At 41.2% G+C, this 18,657-nt stretch overlaps 1 protein-coding gene across 1 annotated transcript in view; it reads left to right on the forward strand.

Moving 5' to 3' along the window:
- Positions 1 to 18,657, forward strand: part of LOC139748647 (man(5)GlcNAc(2)-PP-dolichol translocation protein RFT1) — a 105,536-nt gene that overhangs the window by 12,921 nt on the left and 73,958 nt on the right. Inside the window, exons 3-4 of the mRNA XM_071661895.1 lie at positions 6,546 to 6,748; positions 9,591 to 9,780. Of these exons, the coding sequence (XP_071517996.1) occupies positions 6,546 to 6,748; positions 9,591 to 9,780 (393 nt within the window). The remainder of the gene's footprint in view (positions 1 to 6,545; positions 6,749 to 9,590; positions 9,781 to 18,657) is intronic.

The raw sequence follows: 18,657 nt of genomic DNA on the forward strand, positions 1-18,657 counted from the left end.
CACCTCCGACACATATATCCTCTTGGTCAATCTTTCCTCACTCATTCTCTCCATGTGCCCAAACCATTTCAAAACACCCTCTTCTGCTCTCTCAACCATGCTCTTTTTATTTCCACACATCTCTCTTACCCTTACGTTACTTACTCGATCAAACCACCTCACACCACACATTGTCCTCAAACATCTCATTTCCAGCACATCCATCCTCCTGCGCACAACTCTATCCATAGCCCACGCCTCGCAACCATACAACATTATTGGAACCACTATTCCTTCAAACATAGCCATTTTTGCTTTCGGAGATAATGTTCTCGACTTCCACACATTCTTCAAGGCTTCCAAGATTTTCGCCCCCTCCCCCACCCTATGATCCACTTCCGCTTCCATGGTTCCATCCACTGCCAGATCCACTCCCAGATATCTAAAACACTTTACTTCCTCCAGTTTTTCTCCCTTCAAACTTACCTCCCAATTGACTTGACCCTCAACCCTACTGTACCTAATAACCTTGCTCTTATTCACATTTACTCTTAACTTTCTTCTTTCACACACTTTACCAAACTCAGTCACCAGCTTCTGCAGTTTCTCACATGAATCAGCCACCAGTGCTGTATCATCAGCGAACAACAACTGACTCACTTCCCAAGCTCTCTCATCCACAACAGACATCATACTTGCCCCTCTTTCCAAAACTCTTGCATTCACCTCCCTAACAACCCCATCCATAAACAAATTAAACAACCATGGAGACATCACACACCCCTGCCGCAAACCTACATTCACTGAGAACCAATCACTTTCCTCTCTTCCTACACGTACACATGCCTTACATCCTCGATAAAAACTTTTCACTGCTTCTAACAATATATATATATATATATATATATATATATATATATATATATATATATATATTTTTTTTTTTTTTTGCTTTGTCGCTGTCTCCCGCGTTTGCGAGGTAGCGCAAGGAAACAGACGAAAGAAATGGCCCAACCCACCCCCATACACATGTATATACATACGTCCACACACGCAAATATACATACCTACACAGCTTTCCATGGATTACCCCAGACGCTTCACATGCCTTGATTCAATCCACTGACAGCACGTCAACCCCGGTATACCACATCGCTCCAATTCACTCTATTCCTTGCCCTCCTTTCACCCTCCTGCATGTTCAGGCCCCGATCACACAAAATCTTTTTCACTCCATCTTTCCACCTCCAATTTGGTCTCCCTCTTCTCCTCGTTCCCTCCACCTCTGACACGTATATCCTCTTGGTCAATCTTTCCTCACTCATTCTCTCCATGTGACCAAACCATTTTAAAACACCCTCTTCTGCTCTCTCAACCACGCTCTTTTTATTTCCACATATCTCTCTTACCCTTACGTTACTTACTCGATCAAACCACCTCACACCACACATTGTCCTCAAACATCTCATTTCCAGCACATCCACCCTCCTGCGCACAACTCTATCCATAGTCCACGCCTCGCAACCATACAACATTGTTGGAATCACTATTCCTTCAAACATACCCATTTTTGCTTTCCGAGATAATGTTCTCGACTTCCACACATTCTTCAAGGCTCCCAGAATTTTCGCCCCCTCCCCCACCCTATGATCCACTTCCGCTTCCATGGTTCCATCCGCTGCCAGATCCACTCCCAGATATCTAAAACACTTTACTTCCTCCAGTTTTTCTCCATTCAAACTTACCTCCCAATTGACTTGACCCTCAACCCTACCGTACCTAATAAACTTGCTCTTATTCACATTATTATCATTAATAATAGGGTAAGAGAGATGTGTGGTAATAAAAAGAGTGTGGTTGAGAGAGCAGAAGAGGGTGTTTTGAAATGGTTTGGTCACATGGGAATGAATAAAGGCAGACTGTGTGAATTGTGTGCATGTGTATATATGTATGTGTCTGTGTGTGTATATATATGTGTACATTGAGATGTATGGGTATGTATATTTGCGTGTGTGGACGTGTATGTATATACATGTGTATGGGGGTGGGTTGGGCTATTTCTTTCGTCTGTTTCCTTGCGCTACCTTGCAAATGCAGGAGACAGTGACAAAGCAAAATAAGATAAATATAAAAATATTATTATTATTATTTTGCTTTGTCGCTGTCTCCCGCGCCTGTGAGGTAGCGCAAGGAAACAGATGAAAGAAATGGCCCAACCCACCCCCACACACATGCACACACACACACACACACACACGTCCACACACACACAAACATACACACCCACACATCCCAACGTACACACATATATACACACACAGACACACACATGCACACAATTCACACTGTCTGCCCCTACTCACCCCCATCGCCACCCCGCCACACACGGAATAACATCCCCCTCCCCCATCATGTTTGCGAGGCAGCGCCAGGAAAAGACAACAAAGGCCCCTTTCGCTCACACTCAGTCTCCAGCTGTCATGCAATAATGCCCGAACCACAGCTCCCTTTCCACATCGAGGCCCCACAGAACTTTCCATGGTTTACCCCAGACGCTTCACATACCCTGATTCAATCCATTGACAGCATGTCGACCCCGGTATACCACATCGATCCAATTCACTCTATTCCTTTCCCGCCTTTCACCCTCCTGCATGTTCAGGCCCTGATCACACAAAATCTTTTTCACTCCATCTTTCCACCTCCAATTTGGTCTCCCACTTCTCCTCGTTCCCTCCACCTCTGACACATATATCCTCTTGGTCAATCTTTCCGCACTCATTCTCTCCATGTGCCCAAACCATTTCAAAACACCCTCTTCTGCTCTCTCAAGCACGCTCTTTTTATTTCCACACATCTCTCTTACCCTTACATTACTTACTCGATCAAACCACCTCACACCACATATTGTCCTCAAACATCACATTACCAGCACATCCACCCTCCTGCGCACTACTCTATCTATAGCCCACACCTCGCAACCATACAACATTGTTGGAACCACTATTCCTTCAAACATAGCCATTTTTGCTTTCGGAGATAATGTTCTCGACTTCCACACATTCTTCAAGGCTCCCAGGATTTTCACCCCCTCCCTCACCTTATGATTTACTTCCGCTTCCATGGTTCCATCCGCTGCCAGATCCACTCCCAAATATCTAAAACACTTTACTTCCTCCAGTTTTTCTCCATTCAAACTTACCTCCCAATTGACTTGACCCTCAACCCTACTGTACCTAATAACCTTGCTCTTATTCACATTTATATATATTATATATATGTAGACTACCAAAATGCCAATGTTGGTAGTTATCAGCTGTCAATCTTATTTTGCATTGGTGGGATCCTGTCTCTTCAGTACACCCACATACTGAAGCACAGGATCAAGATGACCACTTTATAGAGCGTCTGCTTGCCCCTGCAGTTAAATGACTGAACAGACATCATAGAGTTAAAGAACACCTACGAGCACATCCCAGAACTGTACACAACAGAAAGAGGAAGTTTTTGGCATTCAGAATTTGAAGAGAGACCTGGCAGTTCAAGGTGTTACTCTTTGATTTATGCATAGCCGCACAATTTTTTCCAGAGTAAATTTGGCATTGCTCCCAAAACTAAAATTCCTACAGAGCAGTATTTCTTGCTTACCTCAATGACTTTTTAGTAATTTCAACTTCATGGAAGGAATGTTCCAGACAAGGTCCTGCTTAATTCCCATCTGGAATTTACATGGTTAAGAACAGATTGGAGCTCTCAGACATACTCTTTATGTCTTGCCGAGTACAAAGCTAAGGACTACACAGATACTATGATAGTCTTTTGGTCTCAGACCTTGGTGTCTTAATGTCAACTATTGGAACTTAAAGGTAAATTCGGTCTTTCATCCTAGTACACTACATGGTAAGGCTGCAGGTGAGAAAGGTTACCTTCTGGGTAAACAAATTCTTTCCTGCCTTCCGTAGAGATGTTCCAAGAGTACCTTCCCAGGAACTCCAGTTCTTAGGTTAGTCGACTGATGTAAAAAACACCCAAATCCCATGCCTTGGAGACCTCTAGTGACTTATAGTGATGTGTCTTCCATTCTTTGAAAGGGGTAAGCATGAGCAAGTTCTTGGATAGAGTTACAGGAGTCCTTCCATGACAAGAATTATGTGGGTCCTGTATGTGGAATTTTTATTTCTAATAGACTATATATAAAATGGGTGCCCCTTGGCTGATAAACAGGGTTCTTGCAAATTTCTGCCTCTCTTAAAGTTAGTGGAAAAGATCATCTCCCTCACTGTGTCTAAAGGCCATAGCCTTTGGACATAGGCTCCTCCAAAGAGTATGCAGTGTTTAGGTTGATCCCCAGTTAAGATCAAGCATAGTATCAATAGAAATACCTTCAAAAATGAGGCTTTCATTTGGATCTTTTCTTAGGCATGGCACCCCATGTGGATCTCTTTGCCACCAGAACCAATTAGCCACTATCCCTGTATATATCTCCAGTTAATGATGTAGGACAGCTGCATCAGGTAATCTATTCTTAGACTGGAATTAATGGAACCAGATTCATCTATTCTTTCAGTACACCTTGGAAAAGTTATCAAACTAAATGGATTTTGAGATTTAGAAATGCCATTGGTCCCAAAGTGGGACAGACAATCATAGTGGTAGAAACTCCTACAGCTATGCCGTACTTGGTTGATATCTTGGTTTCTTCTAGACTATCTGAGTATTTTTCCTGTGCCCCAACCTCGAAGTTCTGAAATATGTGAGTTTTGGAAGTAGATTCACTCAAACACTTCTACAGGTAAGGGTTTAGAGAATGCCTAATAATTGGCCATGAACATAACATTCATCCCTGTAGTCAAAGACATTACTGATTGATTTGGAAAACCTTCAGACCTTTAAAGAATCTGATGTCTTAGATGTGACTGAAGCCTTACATTGGAGATCTTTCCCAGCCTTTCTCATGATAAGAGTAAGACTGGTATCAGTATTGACTCGTATGATGAGTGCCCATCAAGAATCCTTATCACCAGATTTTGGTCAATAATTTGACAGCCTTTGTTTTGAATATACTCTCCAACTTTTTTCCTTTCAAGAGCAACTGGTATCTTCTCCACTGTGGTGGGAGTTTCCAAGTCATTATCGGTTTTTGGAAACTCTTCCCCTTATAGCCTGGGTTCTGGAAAGAGAGTTAGTGAATTACACATTATGTCCAGATACAAGAGTTTTCTTGTCTTTGGTGACAGTCTGTTATAGGTGAAGATAAGCCCAAACCCTAGATTTTTTTCTAGGAATGAATTTGCTAAATTTACTAGATTTAGAAATAGCCCTCTTGTCATCCATTTTTCGAAGACTTAAGAGAGTATCATGCCTTAAGCCCAGTCTGATCTCTTACAGACCATTTGGACTTCCCCAGAGATTATTGAGGGAATCATGCATTTGTGCTGTGGAATCTTGAAACTCCATTTGGTGAACAGCTCTCTGTATATTATGAAACATGTTTTATTGACTCAACCTGTGCTTTAGAGCATATGATGTGAAGAAGATGGCCTCTGCTTTAACCTTGATCAGAAATCATTTGTTGGAGGAAATCAAGAGAAAGGGTGTTTGGTACTCATTACCACCTGCATCGGCTAGTACCTTAGTTAAGACATTGTGGATCTATCCTGTGTGGCACTGAGGAATTCTTCCTTCATGAGTTACAGATTTCATTGTACCTCTGATTCATTGTTGAAAGTATATCTTTTTACCTTTGGATTCAGTGTTTTTTCTTATCATAATTGTCTTCATACCCTCCTCCATCAGGTGTGTTTGCTGTCATTCTTTTGGGACAAGACTACAGAGGAGAGCAATGTAGGTTGTGAAAATTGAATAACCTTTTATCTCTGAAGTGGTTTCCCGTGAACATGTTATCTTGGTTTTGTTACCCTGCCATGTCATCTCTTTTTTCAGAAATCTTTCTCTTTACCAGCAGTAACTGCTTTTAAGCTGACAGCCATGATCATCGAATTCTGAGATGCTGAGCTGCTGGAAGTAAGTAGGTCAGTGACATTATCTCTGTGGTGGTCTGTGATTGGCCAAAGATGGGTGCAGAACAAGACAGCTGCCACTGCCCTGGCTGAGTGGATAACAGTGCTCAGGATTGGAAGGTCCTTCCTCTAATTTTCCAAGAGATATTTATCTCTTATGCTCGTGGAACACTGCCTTGAAGAGAAAGTTTTTTCCAATTTTTTCAAACCTGTATTTTTACAAGGAAGCACAAGACACACAGATTGTTACCCTCTGAGCCACAAGGATTATTACTTTTTGAGCCTTCCTTTCTAATTTTCTAATGTTAGCTACTTTCACCACACATGCTTCTCTCTCTCCGATGCCTTCACCATGACCTCTTTCCCCACTTGATTTTTTGCTCCTTTATTGTTCTTCAGCATGTTACATTGATTTAATTATCAAGATCTGGTGTGATTTAAGGTTATGAAGAACAATGTATGTTTACTCTTAAGATCATACATGAATTTGTAGCATAGACTGATACATCTGCTCTTTGATTTTGATGAAGTATACCTCTTTTCAAGGTTGGATTAAGGATCACATCTTTTATCCTGAATGCATTCATTGTGCGCCATGTCAGCCAGGAGGTGTTTGCAGTGATGACTGTAAGGCTGCATTTGCTGTATTCAACGGGACTGCTTTTGTCACGTGAGGCCTTCAGGCGGGCAGCTTTGAGTTCCAAAGGATCAAAGGAGATCCACAAGGTCATTAACCTAGTATGGATTGGGTAAGTGATGATTTTATTATACATCGTTGTAAAGTTTTCCCCGCTCCACTTTAAGGGTGGAGGACATCCATAAGTACTAAATCCAAACATGGGATGAGGAGCTTAGGATAGGTGCCCTCAGAATGAAAAGGAAAACTGTCAAAAGGTAGCAAAAGCATAGAACACAGTAGGCAAGACAAAGTAATCGGACCTCCACGGTATACCGGTTAGCATTACTCAACGTCACACATGCACTGGCTGCCTGAGATTGAACTCACATAGGTTAAAATCCTGGTTGTGGCTGTTCATCTTCCCCTTGGAGCTGGTTGATAAAATGGGTACCTGTCATAAGCTTGGTGTGTGTGTGTGTGTGTGTGTATGTGCATCCATACATAAGAATAAAGACATGGTACAGTTATACAAAGGTAAGAGACTAAGCAACATGAGGGTAAAACTCTCTCCCCATATCACACAAATAGTAGTCATGTCTACCAGATAGTAAGCAATAAAATCCAGAGCAAAAGATAGATGTTCTCCCTAAGATAAAAATCATAAAATTCCTGTATTACAAACATATGTAGATATTTATAGAATAATGATAGTTTTTTATTATACTTAATCGCCATCTCCCGTGTTAGCAAGGTAGCCCAAGGAAGCAGACAAAGAATGGCCCAACCCACCCACATACACATGTATATACATGACAGGTATACCAAGATATTTTGTTATGCAAATACAGTAAGATACAGAATAATTAATGAAGTACATGAGACTTAACGTAGGTCAGTTGAAATGTGCTTCGAATTTTATGAAGCAAATCACCTCTGCTAGAAGGGAGCTGGAAACAGCATGTAAGCAAAGCACTAATAGATTGTAAGAAAATTAAATTGCACCTGGGAAATATTTGATAAAGCACTGAAAAAGAAAGTAAATGAAAACTTAGATTTTTTACAGGCTTCATATTAACTTAATTCACAATTCACAGTTTAGTTTTTAATGGGTAAATGTGAAATATTATGGCCCAAAGTCACATACTCCACATCCAACGCATTTAATGTGCCAGGTTTGTATGGTTTTTTAAGTGTCATGTATACTATGTTATCTTTTTTGAACTGGATGAAATATATTTTTTCTTCACTGAGTACAAAAATCATGTGATGTACAATCCTCAAGCAGCAGAGGTAACTGAATAACTGCCCTAGCATATGATGTAATGTAATTCCTTCCTTTAGACTCTAAAGTTTAAAAGATGTACATACATGGCATGATTAAAATGTGCATGGTGTGGGACTATGCTGGTTCTTACAGCGAAGTGCATTTTTCAACTGAATTAGAATTTCTGATGATTGCTAACTTATAAGTATCTTCCACCACTGGGTGGACCATTAGGTAATAGGCATAGCAGAGCCAGATTCTGTCAACTACCCTCAAACAAATACGTGTATCCTCTGTGGTTGGATAGGAAGCAGTTGTCAGAACTTTAGAAAGCAAAACCAGTCTCTGGAAATGACAGCATTGCTGTGAATGGTATTCCTGTAAATTGATGGGAAGGGGATAAGGTGGTAAAGCATGTAATGAAATTTACCTTTGAAAGGTGTACTAACTAGCAGGATGTCTTTGACAGTTGAGACTTCCAGTAGAAGATACTAAGACTCAGGGACCCCTCCCTCTCCTTGCTAAGACTCAGGGACCACCCCCTCCTTGCTAAGACTCAGGGACCCCTCCCTTTCCTTGCTAAGACTTAGGGACCACTCCCTCCTTGCTAAGACTCAGGGACCCCTCCCTTTCGTTGCTAAGACTCAGGGACCCCTCCCTCTCCTTGCTAAGACTCAGGGACCCCTCCCTCTCCTTTGCTAAGACTCGGGGACCCCTCCCTCTCCTTGCTAAGACTCAGGAACCCCTCCCTCTCCTTGCTAAGACTCAGGGACCCCTCCCTCTCCTTGCTAAGACTCAGGGACCCCTCCTTCTCCTTGCTAAGACTCAGGAACCCCTCCCTCTCCTTGCTAAGACTCAGGGACCCCTCCCTCTCCTTGCTAAGACTCAGGGACCCCTCCCTCTCCTTGCTAAGACTCAGGGACCCCTCCTTCTCCTTGCTAAGACTCAGGAACCCCTCCCTCTCCTTGCTAAGACTCAGGGACCCCTCCCTCTCCTTGCTAAGACTCAGGGACCCCTCCCTCTCCTTGCTAAGACTCAGGGACCCCTCCCTCTCCTTGCTAAGACTCAGGAACCCCTCCCTCTCCTTGTCAAGACTCAGGGACCCCTCTCTCTCTTTGATGTCCTCCTCCTTGTTGTAGATTGGTCGTAGGTTCCAGGTCGACAATCCAGTAAGTGTGCAGAATGGCACTGAAATTGTGTTAACCTTATCTTCATTAGCCCACATTATGTTTGACAGGAAGGTGATGAAATGGTGGACAGATAGTTTGTTTGGTTGAAAAATACATCTACGACTGACACAACAGCCACTCAATTGATTGCTCGATGAGCATGATTCCAAATTACTATTGCTTTGCTTATCTCATTAATTTTTGTGACATGAGTATAGATGTGTTAACTGGTTTTTCTTGTGAGTCTATCCTTGAGATAATATCTTTTACTTTGGAGTGGACAGCATGCACACCTTTCTCCGTAGCATACCCAAATGAACTCAGGATTTCACCACCAGTTTCAGTTAGTCCCTTCTTTTTGTAATCCCCTTTTTCTGATGGTTCGAGGTATTTGGCAGCTTCATTTATATCTCTCTGATCTTCCTCTGCAAAGCTGAATGTAAACTAGGGGTCCAGTATTCTTTGGTAAGAGTGCAAGACTGAAAAATAATGATTTTGAAAAATTTATAGGTGCTAAATATTAATTTTGAATCCTACAGAACATTAGTGTCTGGACCTATATGTGTGCTGGGATGGTATGTTTGGTCATACATGATGGAGAGGCCACCAGAAACTGTAACAACAAACTATAATGCTGGGGTAATGTTTATGATGTTCAGCATTGTTGTTGAGGTTGCTGCTGAAGTTCCCTTTGTCTTGGCAGAATTACAACTTTGGAACAAAACTAAGGTAGGATGTAAAAAAAGAACACTTTTGTTTGAATTATTTATTTTTAGTAAAAGTATTTCTTCTTTTGTGTTTTCTTTCCTGAACTAGATATCTGCAGCAAAGTATGTTTCAAATATTTATCTTTTAAACATTTTGTGACCACTAATTAAAGTATTCATCTTGTATTTGCTAAATTTTACAGTGAGCTGAGGCCACCTGTACACAGACCTCTTTTCAGGCTTTGCTTTTGGACATTTTAAGTGAAAAGTTAAAAAAGAAGTGTATTGACAGTATTTGAAAAGTCCTAAATAAAAGTATAATAACCTCATCTATATTGGCAGCATCTGAAAGTCAGTGGTTAGTAAACAACATTTACAATGCTCTGCCATGTTGCTATAGTCTTTGATATATGGCAACAGCTTACTTCAGTATATCTCCCTCTTTTATCGACTAGAGTTGCTCTCTTTCACTTTCAGTCTACAGTTCATCTGTTAACATCAATAAAGTTCAGGCATTAGAATTGGGTAAGTGTCTTATCACCTTTTGCTTATATTGGATAAACCATATATTGAACCCAGACTTTTACAGGGTTGCTTTTTCGTAGTCAACTGGTCAGGTTGTTTTCATAAACTGAGTCACCTTACACAGCAAAGTAATCTTTGAATGAGCCAGTTAGACGGGAAATACCCCCAATTTTCACTATGTGGGATTGAATGAACTCTAGGCTGACAGTGTGATCATAATATTGACTCATGCCATCCCAGTTTAGGAACTTGTATAATAGCCATCTACTGATAGAAAGCATTACCGAAAAGCTAGAACTAACTAACTTTTTGGTCTTTGGTGCTGTTGTTAGATACATTACCGACAGCTTGCAAGTAAGATGTGTTTGTAGGTTCAGGCTTATGTTCTGTGCTGATTACAGCCAATCTCTGTGTACATTGGGAAATCATGATGAGATATTAGTGTGGTCAAGTGGGACACAATAGCTGGTGCACCACTGCCAACTGGGCTGTCAGTATTTGTGGCGTTATTTGTGAATCAGCTGGCTGTAAAGCAAGTTATGATTCTTTCTCTGTGTGGTTATACACTTCTACCACATTTAAAATAAATCACATCTGTGATTACCTCTAACTGTGTGATACCATGGACTCTACCCTTATACTGCATTAGGCCCATAATGCATGGCTCATGCTCACCTCGTTAGCTGAATTTTGAATAAGATGTCAATTGATATTTTGCTATCTGTGTTAGGAGTTCTTAGCAACTATGGATGCACCCAAAAGATGTAATGTAAGTGTCAAGATTAGTTCTGCATTGCTGCTAGCTTTGATTATTGAGTAATTTTGTTCTACAATGCTGGTGTAGTGTTTATAGAATACAATAACATGTTTTATTGAAGTTTACTAGGTATGGAGACTCCATTGCCAGGGCCAACCCATGAGGGAGTTTCATTTGAGAACAAGTGCCAGAGTTATAGATAGATAGATAGAGTAAGTAACGTAAGGGTAAGAGAGATGTGTGGAAATAAAAAGAGCGTGGTTGAGAGAGCAGAAGAGGGTGTTTTGAAATGGTTTGGGCACATGGAGAGAATGAGTGAGGAAAGATTGACCAAGAGGATATATGTGTCGGAGGTGGAGGGAACGAGGAGAAGTGGGAGACCAAATTGGAGGTGGAAAGATGGAGTGAAAAAGATTTTGTGTGATCGGGGCCCTGAACATGCAAGAGTGTGAAAGGAGGGCAAGGAATAGAGTGAATTGGATCGATGTGGTATACCGGGGTTGACATGCTGTCAGTGGATTGAATCAGGGCATGTGAAGTGTCTGGGGTAAAGCATGGAAAGCTGTGTAGGTATGTATATTTGCGTGTGTGGACGTATGTATATACATGTGTATGGGGGTGGGTTAGGCCATTTCTTTCGTCTGTTTCCTTGCGCTACCTCGCAAACGCGGAAGACAGCGACAAAGCAGAAAAAAAAAAAGATAGATAGATGGATGAATTGATGTTAAGTAAAGTGATAGTGGTAGCTGTACACCAAAAATAGTGGGATTGATTACATTAGACGTGGGCAGTTGACTTGTTAAACATGAACTGACTCTTTGAAAACCTACCTAATCTCCGTAGCAGTCTTGATTTATCTTATATATCATATATATTTTGCTTTGTCGCTGTCTCCCGCGTTTGCGAGGTAGCGCAAGGAAGCAGACAAAAGAAATGGCCCAACCCACCTCCATACACATGTATATACATACACGTCCACATGCAAATATACATACCTATACATCTCAATGTACACATATATATACACACTCAGACATATACATATATACACATGTACATAATTCATACTGTCTGCCTTTATTTATTCCCATCACCACCTCGCCACACATGGAATTACATCCTCCTCCCCCCTCATGTGTGCGAGGTAGCGCTAGGAAAAGACAACAAAGGCCCCATTCGTTCACAATCCGTCTCTAGCTGTCATGTAATAATGCCCGAAACCACAGCTCCCTTTCCACATCCAGGCCCCAAAGAACTTTCCATGGTTTACCCCAGACGCTTCACATGCCCTGATTCAATCCATTGACAGCACGTCGACCCCGGTATACCACACCGATCCAATTCACTCTATTCCTTGCCCGCCTTACACCCTCCTGCATGTTCAGGCCCCGATCACTCAAAATCTTTTTCACTCCATCTTTCCACCTCCAATTTGGTCTCCCACTTCTCCTCGTTCCCTCCACCTCCGACACATATATCCTCTTTGTCAATCTTTCCTCACTCATTCTCTCCATGTGCCCAAACCATTTCAAAACACCCTCTTCTGCTCTCTCAACCACGCTCTTCTTATTTCCACACATCTCTCTTACCCTTACATTACTTACTCGATCAAACCACCTCACACCACATATTGTCCTCAAACATCTCATTTCCAGCACATCCACCCTCCTGCGCACAACTCTATCCATAGCCCACGCCTCGCAACCATACAGCATTGTTGGAACCACTATTCCTTCAAGCATAGCCATTTTTGCTTTCCGAGATTATGTTCTCGACTTCCAAACATTCTTCAAGGCTCCCAGGATTTTCACCCCCTCCCCCACCCTATAATTCACTTCCGCTTCCATGGTTCCATCCGCTGCCAGATCCACTCCCAGATATCTAAAACACTTTACTTCCTGTATGGGTTTTCAGAAAAGAAGAGAGAATGTTGGGGTGAAGAGGGTGGTGAGAGTAAGTGAGCTTGGGAAGGAGACTTGTGTGAGGAAATACCAGGAGAGACTGAGTACAGAATGGAAAAAGGTGAGAACAAAGGAGGTAAGGGCAGTGGGGGAGGAATGGGATGTATTTAGGGAAGCAGTGATGGCTTGCGCAAAAGATGCTTGTGGCATGAAAAGCGTGGGAGGTGGGTTGATTAGAAAGGGTAGTGAGTGGTGGGATGAAAAAGTAAGATTATTAGTGAAAGAGAAGAGAGAGGCATTTGGACGATTTTTGTAGGGAAAAAATGCAAATGAGTGGGAGATGTATAAAAGAAAGAGGCAGGAGGTCAAGAGAAAGGTGCAAGAGGTGAAAAAGAGGGCAAATGAGAGTTGGGGTGAGAGAGTATCATTAGATTTTAGGGAGAATAAAAAGATGTTTTGGAAGGAGGTAAATAAAGTGCATAAGACAAGGGAGCAAATGGAAACTTCAGTGAAGGGGGCTAATGGGGAGGGGATAACAAGTAGTGGTGATGTGAGAAGGAGATGGAGTGAGTATTTTGAAGGTTTGTTGAATGTGTTTGATGATAGAGTGGCAGATACAGGGTGTTTTGGTCGAGGTGGTGTGCAAAGTGAGAGGGTTAGGGAGAATGATTTGGTAAACAGAGAAGAGGTAGTAAAAGCTTTACGGAAGATGAAAGCCGGCAAGGCAGCAGGTTTGGATGGTATTGCACTGCAATTTATTAAAAAAGGGGGTGACTGTATTGTTGACTGATTGGTAAGGTTATTTAATGTATGTATGATTCATGGTGAGGTGCCTGAGGATTGGTGGAATGCTTGCATAGTGCCATTGTACAAAGGCAAAGGAGATAAGAGTGAGTGCTCAAATTACAGAGGTATAAGTTTGTTGAGTATTCCTGGTAAATTATATGGGAGGGTATTGATTGAGAGGGTGAAGGCATGTACAGAGCATCAGATTGGGGAAGAGCAGTGTGGTTTCAGAAGTGGTAGAGGATGTGTGGATCAGGTGTTTGCTTTGAAGAATGTATGTGAGAAATACTTAGAAAAGCAAATGGATTTGTATGTAGCATTTATGGATCTGGAGAAGGCATATGATAGAGTTGATAGAGATGCTCTGTGGAAGGTACTAAGAATATATGGTGTGGGAGGCAAGTTGTTAGAAGCAGTGAAAAGTTTTTATTTAGGATGTAAGGCATGTGTACGTGTAGGAAGAGAGGAAAGTGATTGGTTCTCAGTGAATGTAGGTTTGCAGCAGGGGTGTGTGATGTCTCCATGGTTGTTTAATTTGTTTATGGATGGGGTTGTTAGGGAGGTGAATGCAAGAGTTTTGGAAAGAGGTGGCAAGTATGTAGTCTGTTGTGGATGAGAGAGCTTGGGAAGTGAGTCAGTTGTTGTTTGCTGATGATACAGCACTGGTGGGTGATTCATGTGAGAAACTGCAGAAGCTGGTGACTGAGTTTGGTAAAGTGTGTGGAAGAAGAAAGTTAAGAGTAAATGTGAATAAGAGCAAAGTTATTAGGTACAATAGGGTTGAGGGTCAAGTCAATTGGGAGGTAAGTTTAAATGGAGAAAAACTGAAGGAAGTAAAGTGTTTTAGAATTGATTTATCTTAGTTATCGATATTCTTGTTGAAATATACTTGTCACACCCATGACAGAGCAATGGCTAGAAGGTGCTGGATGTGAGCAAAGCAGCTGTATGGTCCTAGCAGCAGATGAATTGAATATTGGTTTATTTCTGCAATCAATTTTCCGACTAAGGGAGATTTTATTGGTGCTGTTGATATTTATGATGGAATCACTTCCATTTTTTTTTAAGTTAACTGAGATGGCACAGGCAGCTGAGGCTCTAGTTAAGGCCACCCCATTAATGCTATACAGATGCTCCCATACATATTTTATACAACTTATGACCATCCTTGTGTATGACCAGAAAAAACATAAATGAAAATATACGTAGAAATGAAAAGTACATTTGGTCGTATGTCCCCAGTGCCAACAGCTGCATGCTTATGGTAGAGAATGTCTGATGATCCCACCATTGTGTACATCACAGCATCTCTCTCATTTCTCACTGTCAGTTGCCATTCAGTAAGCACGCATTATTCAAGTGAATCTAACGAATTTTCATGCTGGATTAAACCATTTTTGCATTAAAGAAGATGAAGAGCAGGAGGAAAACCCATCTCATGTTGATGGATATGTCGAGAAGCTGAGGAATTAAAAATGAAGGTAATCACCCATTATGGAAGAGGAAAAAAAGTTAATGTGATTGCACATGATCTACAGTTGTCCCATTCAACAGTCTCCACAATTTTAAAGGTGAAAGAAAAAATACATGAAGTAGTGAAAGGTGCAGCATTTATAAAGTCTACAATAATAACAAAGCCATGACAAGGGCCCATCCACAAAGTGGAAAAGTTGTTGAAGCTGTGGATGGAAGATCAAATCTAAAAATGTGTACTACTTTGAAGGAGCAAGCAGGAGAGGATTACATTGAGAACTTCATAGCAAGTCATGGTTGGTTCAATAGATTTAAGAGAAGATATAGTTTGCACAGTGTTTGAGTCACAGGTGAAGCAGCAAGTGCTGATGAAGGAGCTGCCAAAAAGTTCGTATCTATACATTATTTATTTTTCTATTTATTTTATTATACTTAGTCGCTGTCTCCCGGTATAGCGAGGTAGCACAAGGAAACAGATAAAAGAATGGCCCAACCCACCCACATACACATGCATATACATAAACGCCCACACACACATATATACATACCTATACATTTTAATGTATACATATATATACATACACAGACATATACATATATACACATGTACACATCCACACTTGCTTCCTTCATCCTTTCCTGTTGCCAACCCGCCACACATGAAATGGCACCCCCTCCCCCTGCACACACGTGGTAGCACTAGGAAAAGACAACAAAGGCCACATTCAGTCACACTCAGTTTCTAGCTATCATGTGTAATGCACCGAAACCACAGCTCTCTTTCCACATCCAGGCCTCACAAAACTTTACATGGTTTACCCCAGACGCTTCACATGCCCTAGTTCAGTCCATTGACAGCACGTTGACCCCGGTATACCACATTGTTCCAGTTCATTCTATTCCTTGCATGCCTTTCACTCTTCTGTATGTTGAGGCCCGATCACTCAAAATCTTTTTCACTCCATCCTTCCACCTCCAATTTGGTCTCCCATTTCTTCTAGTTCCCTCTAACTCTGACACATACATCTCTTTGTCAATCTTTTCTCATTCATTCTCTCCATGTGACCAAGCCATTTCAATCCACCCTCTTCTGCTTTCTCCACCACACTCTTTTTATTACAACACATCTCTCATACCCTTTCATTACTTATCGATCAAACCACCTCACAACACATATTGTCCTCAAACATCTCATTTCCAACACATCCACCCTCCTCCGCACAACCCTATCTATAGCTCATGCCTCACAACCATATAACATTGTTGGAACCACTATTCCCTCAAACATACCCATTTTTGCTCTCTGAGATAACGTTCTGGCCATCCACACATTCTTCAACGCTCCCAGAACCTTCACCCCTTCCCTCACCCTGTGACTCATTTCCACTTCCATGGGTCCATCCTCTGCTAAATCCACTCCCAGATGTCTAGAACACTTCAATTCCTCTAGTTTTTCTCCATCAAAATTTATCTCCCAATTTACTCGTCTCTCAACCTTACTGAACCTAATTACCTTGCTCTTATTCACATTTACTCTCAGCTTTCTTCTTTCGCACACTTTACCAAACTCAGTCACCAACTTCTGCAGTTTCTCACTCGAATCAGCCATCAGCGCAGTATCATCAGTGAACTACAACTGACTCGCTTCCCAAGCCCTCTGCTTGGTGACACATAATGTTTGCCACATGCCTTTCAACTTAGATTGCTCTGCTACCAGGCATAAGAAGTATGCCAGAAATACTGTCAGGCATACATAGTGATATGTGTAATTTTTTTACATTTTTTCATGAACAAATATACTTACTGGTGGGCCATTGTCACTTGTATTTATTATGTTATTGCAAGAACATCGGAGCATCCCAGATTATTACATGATGTGAGGGGTGCAGATCTTTTATAGGCTTTGATGATATTTCCGCTTAGACTGATCAGTGTATGGAAAAAATTTAGGCAGCAGCATCTGATGATATTGTTTAGGATGCCACTATAAGCTTTAGTGGCTGTATGTTTTGCCCCAGGTAGAAGTGACTGACTCCAAAAATATGAATGTATGTTCTCTGGCTACAGTGAATGGGCTAAGGGTATGATTTATTGTTAATGTGGTTTGGTCATTGTTTCAGGATTTTCTGGCTAATCCTAATCTGTTGCAGAGCCCTGTAGACACATAATCATTGGATGAAGAAACACCAGATTTTACCCTTGGCATTTTTGAAACATTGTTTGCCATTGTATTTGTCAGTTTTGAAATATGTTCATCACTGACAGAGCATTCAGTTTAGCCCCAGGTTATGGAAATAGCTAAGTTTGCCTCTAAGAAACTGGGAGTCCTGTTTAGACATTGAAATTCCTCTTTCCTATGAACAGTTGCTTTATTTATACAAAGGATTGAACTATTGTTATATGGAGTCCTGCTTTCACATCTGGGGCAGCTTTATCCCTGCATTCTTACTTGACAAAGTTGAGTTGAAAGTGGTCCAACATATAAACTTTCTCAGGCTAACTTCAAAACTTAACCTGCTTGCCCTATGATGCAATGTTGATTCACTTTCCCTCTTCTTCAGGTATTACATTGGTTTTTGCTCCCAAGAACTGACTTATGTGTCCCCACCATTAACTAGACTATGTAATGCTTGGCAAGCTGCTGCATCCCATGATTACTCTGTGCTTGTTGGCAACTCAAGGGTGGGCCATTTTGATAACTGTTTCTTTCCCTACACCTTGAAGCTATGGAGCTTTCTACCCTCTCATGTCTTTCCCAAGTTAGAGATTAACCCTAGAACTTCTGAGACTTTTGGAAGTTCAATAACAGGAATCTCTGCTACCCCTCTCAAGGAAAATTTTAGGACATCCCCTGATGTAGCTTTTACACAAATACATGTTGTAGATGATGGGCGGTTACTTCATCAAGCCCCCAGTAGGACCAGTTTTTGTTAGTCTCTTACCGTAAAATAAAGGGAATTCACAGGAAAAGAATATTTTGGATATGTCTTTTCTGAATACTTACACACTGAAACACAGGTTCAAATAACCATTTTACAGAGCATCCACCAAACCTAGTTAAAAACTGGACCATCATTCCAAGGATGCTTACTGATACTTCACAGTTCATTCAAGAATGAGAAAGCTTTTGACATTCAGAATTGGTACACAGACCGGCAGTTAAAGGTGGTATCACTGAGTTTATTTATAGTTTCACAATTTTTTATGTAAGAATAATTGCTTCCCAGCTTCACTAAGATACTAACACCCTTTAAAGCAATAGTTCTGTATCACTTCTATGACTTTTTGGTGATTTCATCTTAGAGGAGGAATGTTCTAGAAAATGGTTCTGAGTCATGAATACTTCAGAGAAATATAGATTTTCATCAGCTTGGTATAGGCCCCATTCATTTCCCAGCCAGAACTTTACATGTATGGAAGTAGATTAGAACTTTGAGACTGGTACTCTTTACCCCAG

Source organism: Panulirus ornatus, chromosome 5 (assembly GCF_036320965.1).
Source record: "Panulirus ornatus isolate Po-2019 chromosome 5, ASM3632096v1, whole genome shotgun sequence".
Lineage (NCBI taxonomy): Eukaryota > Metazoa > Arthropoda > Malacostraca > Decapoda > Palinuridae > Panulirus > Panulirus ornatus.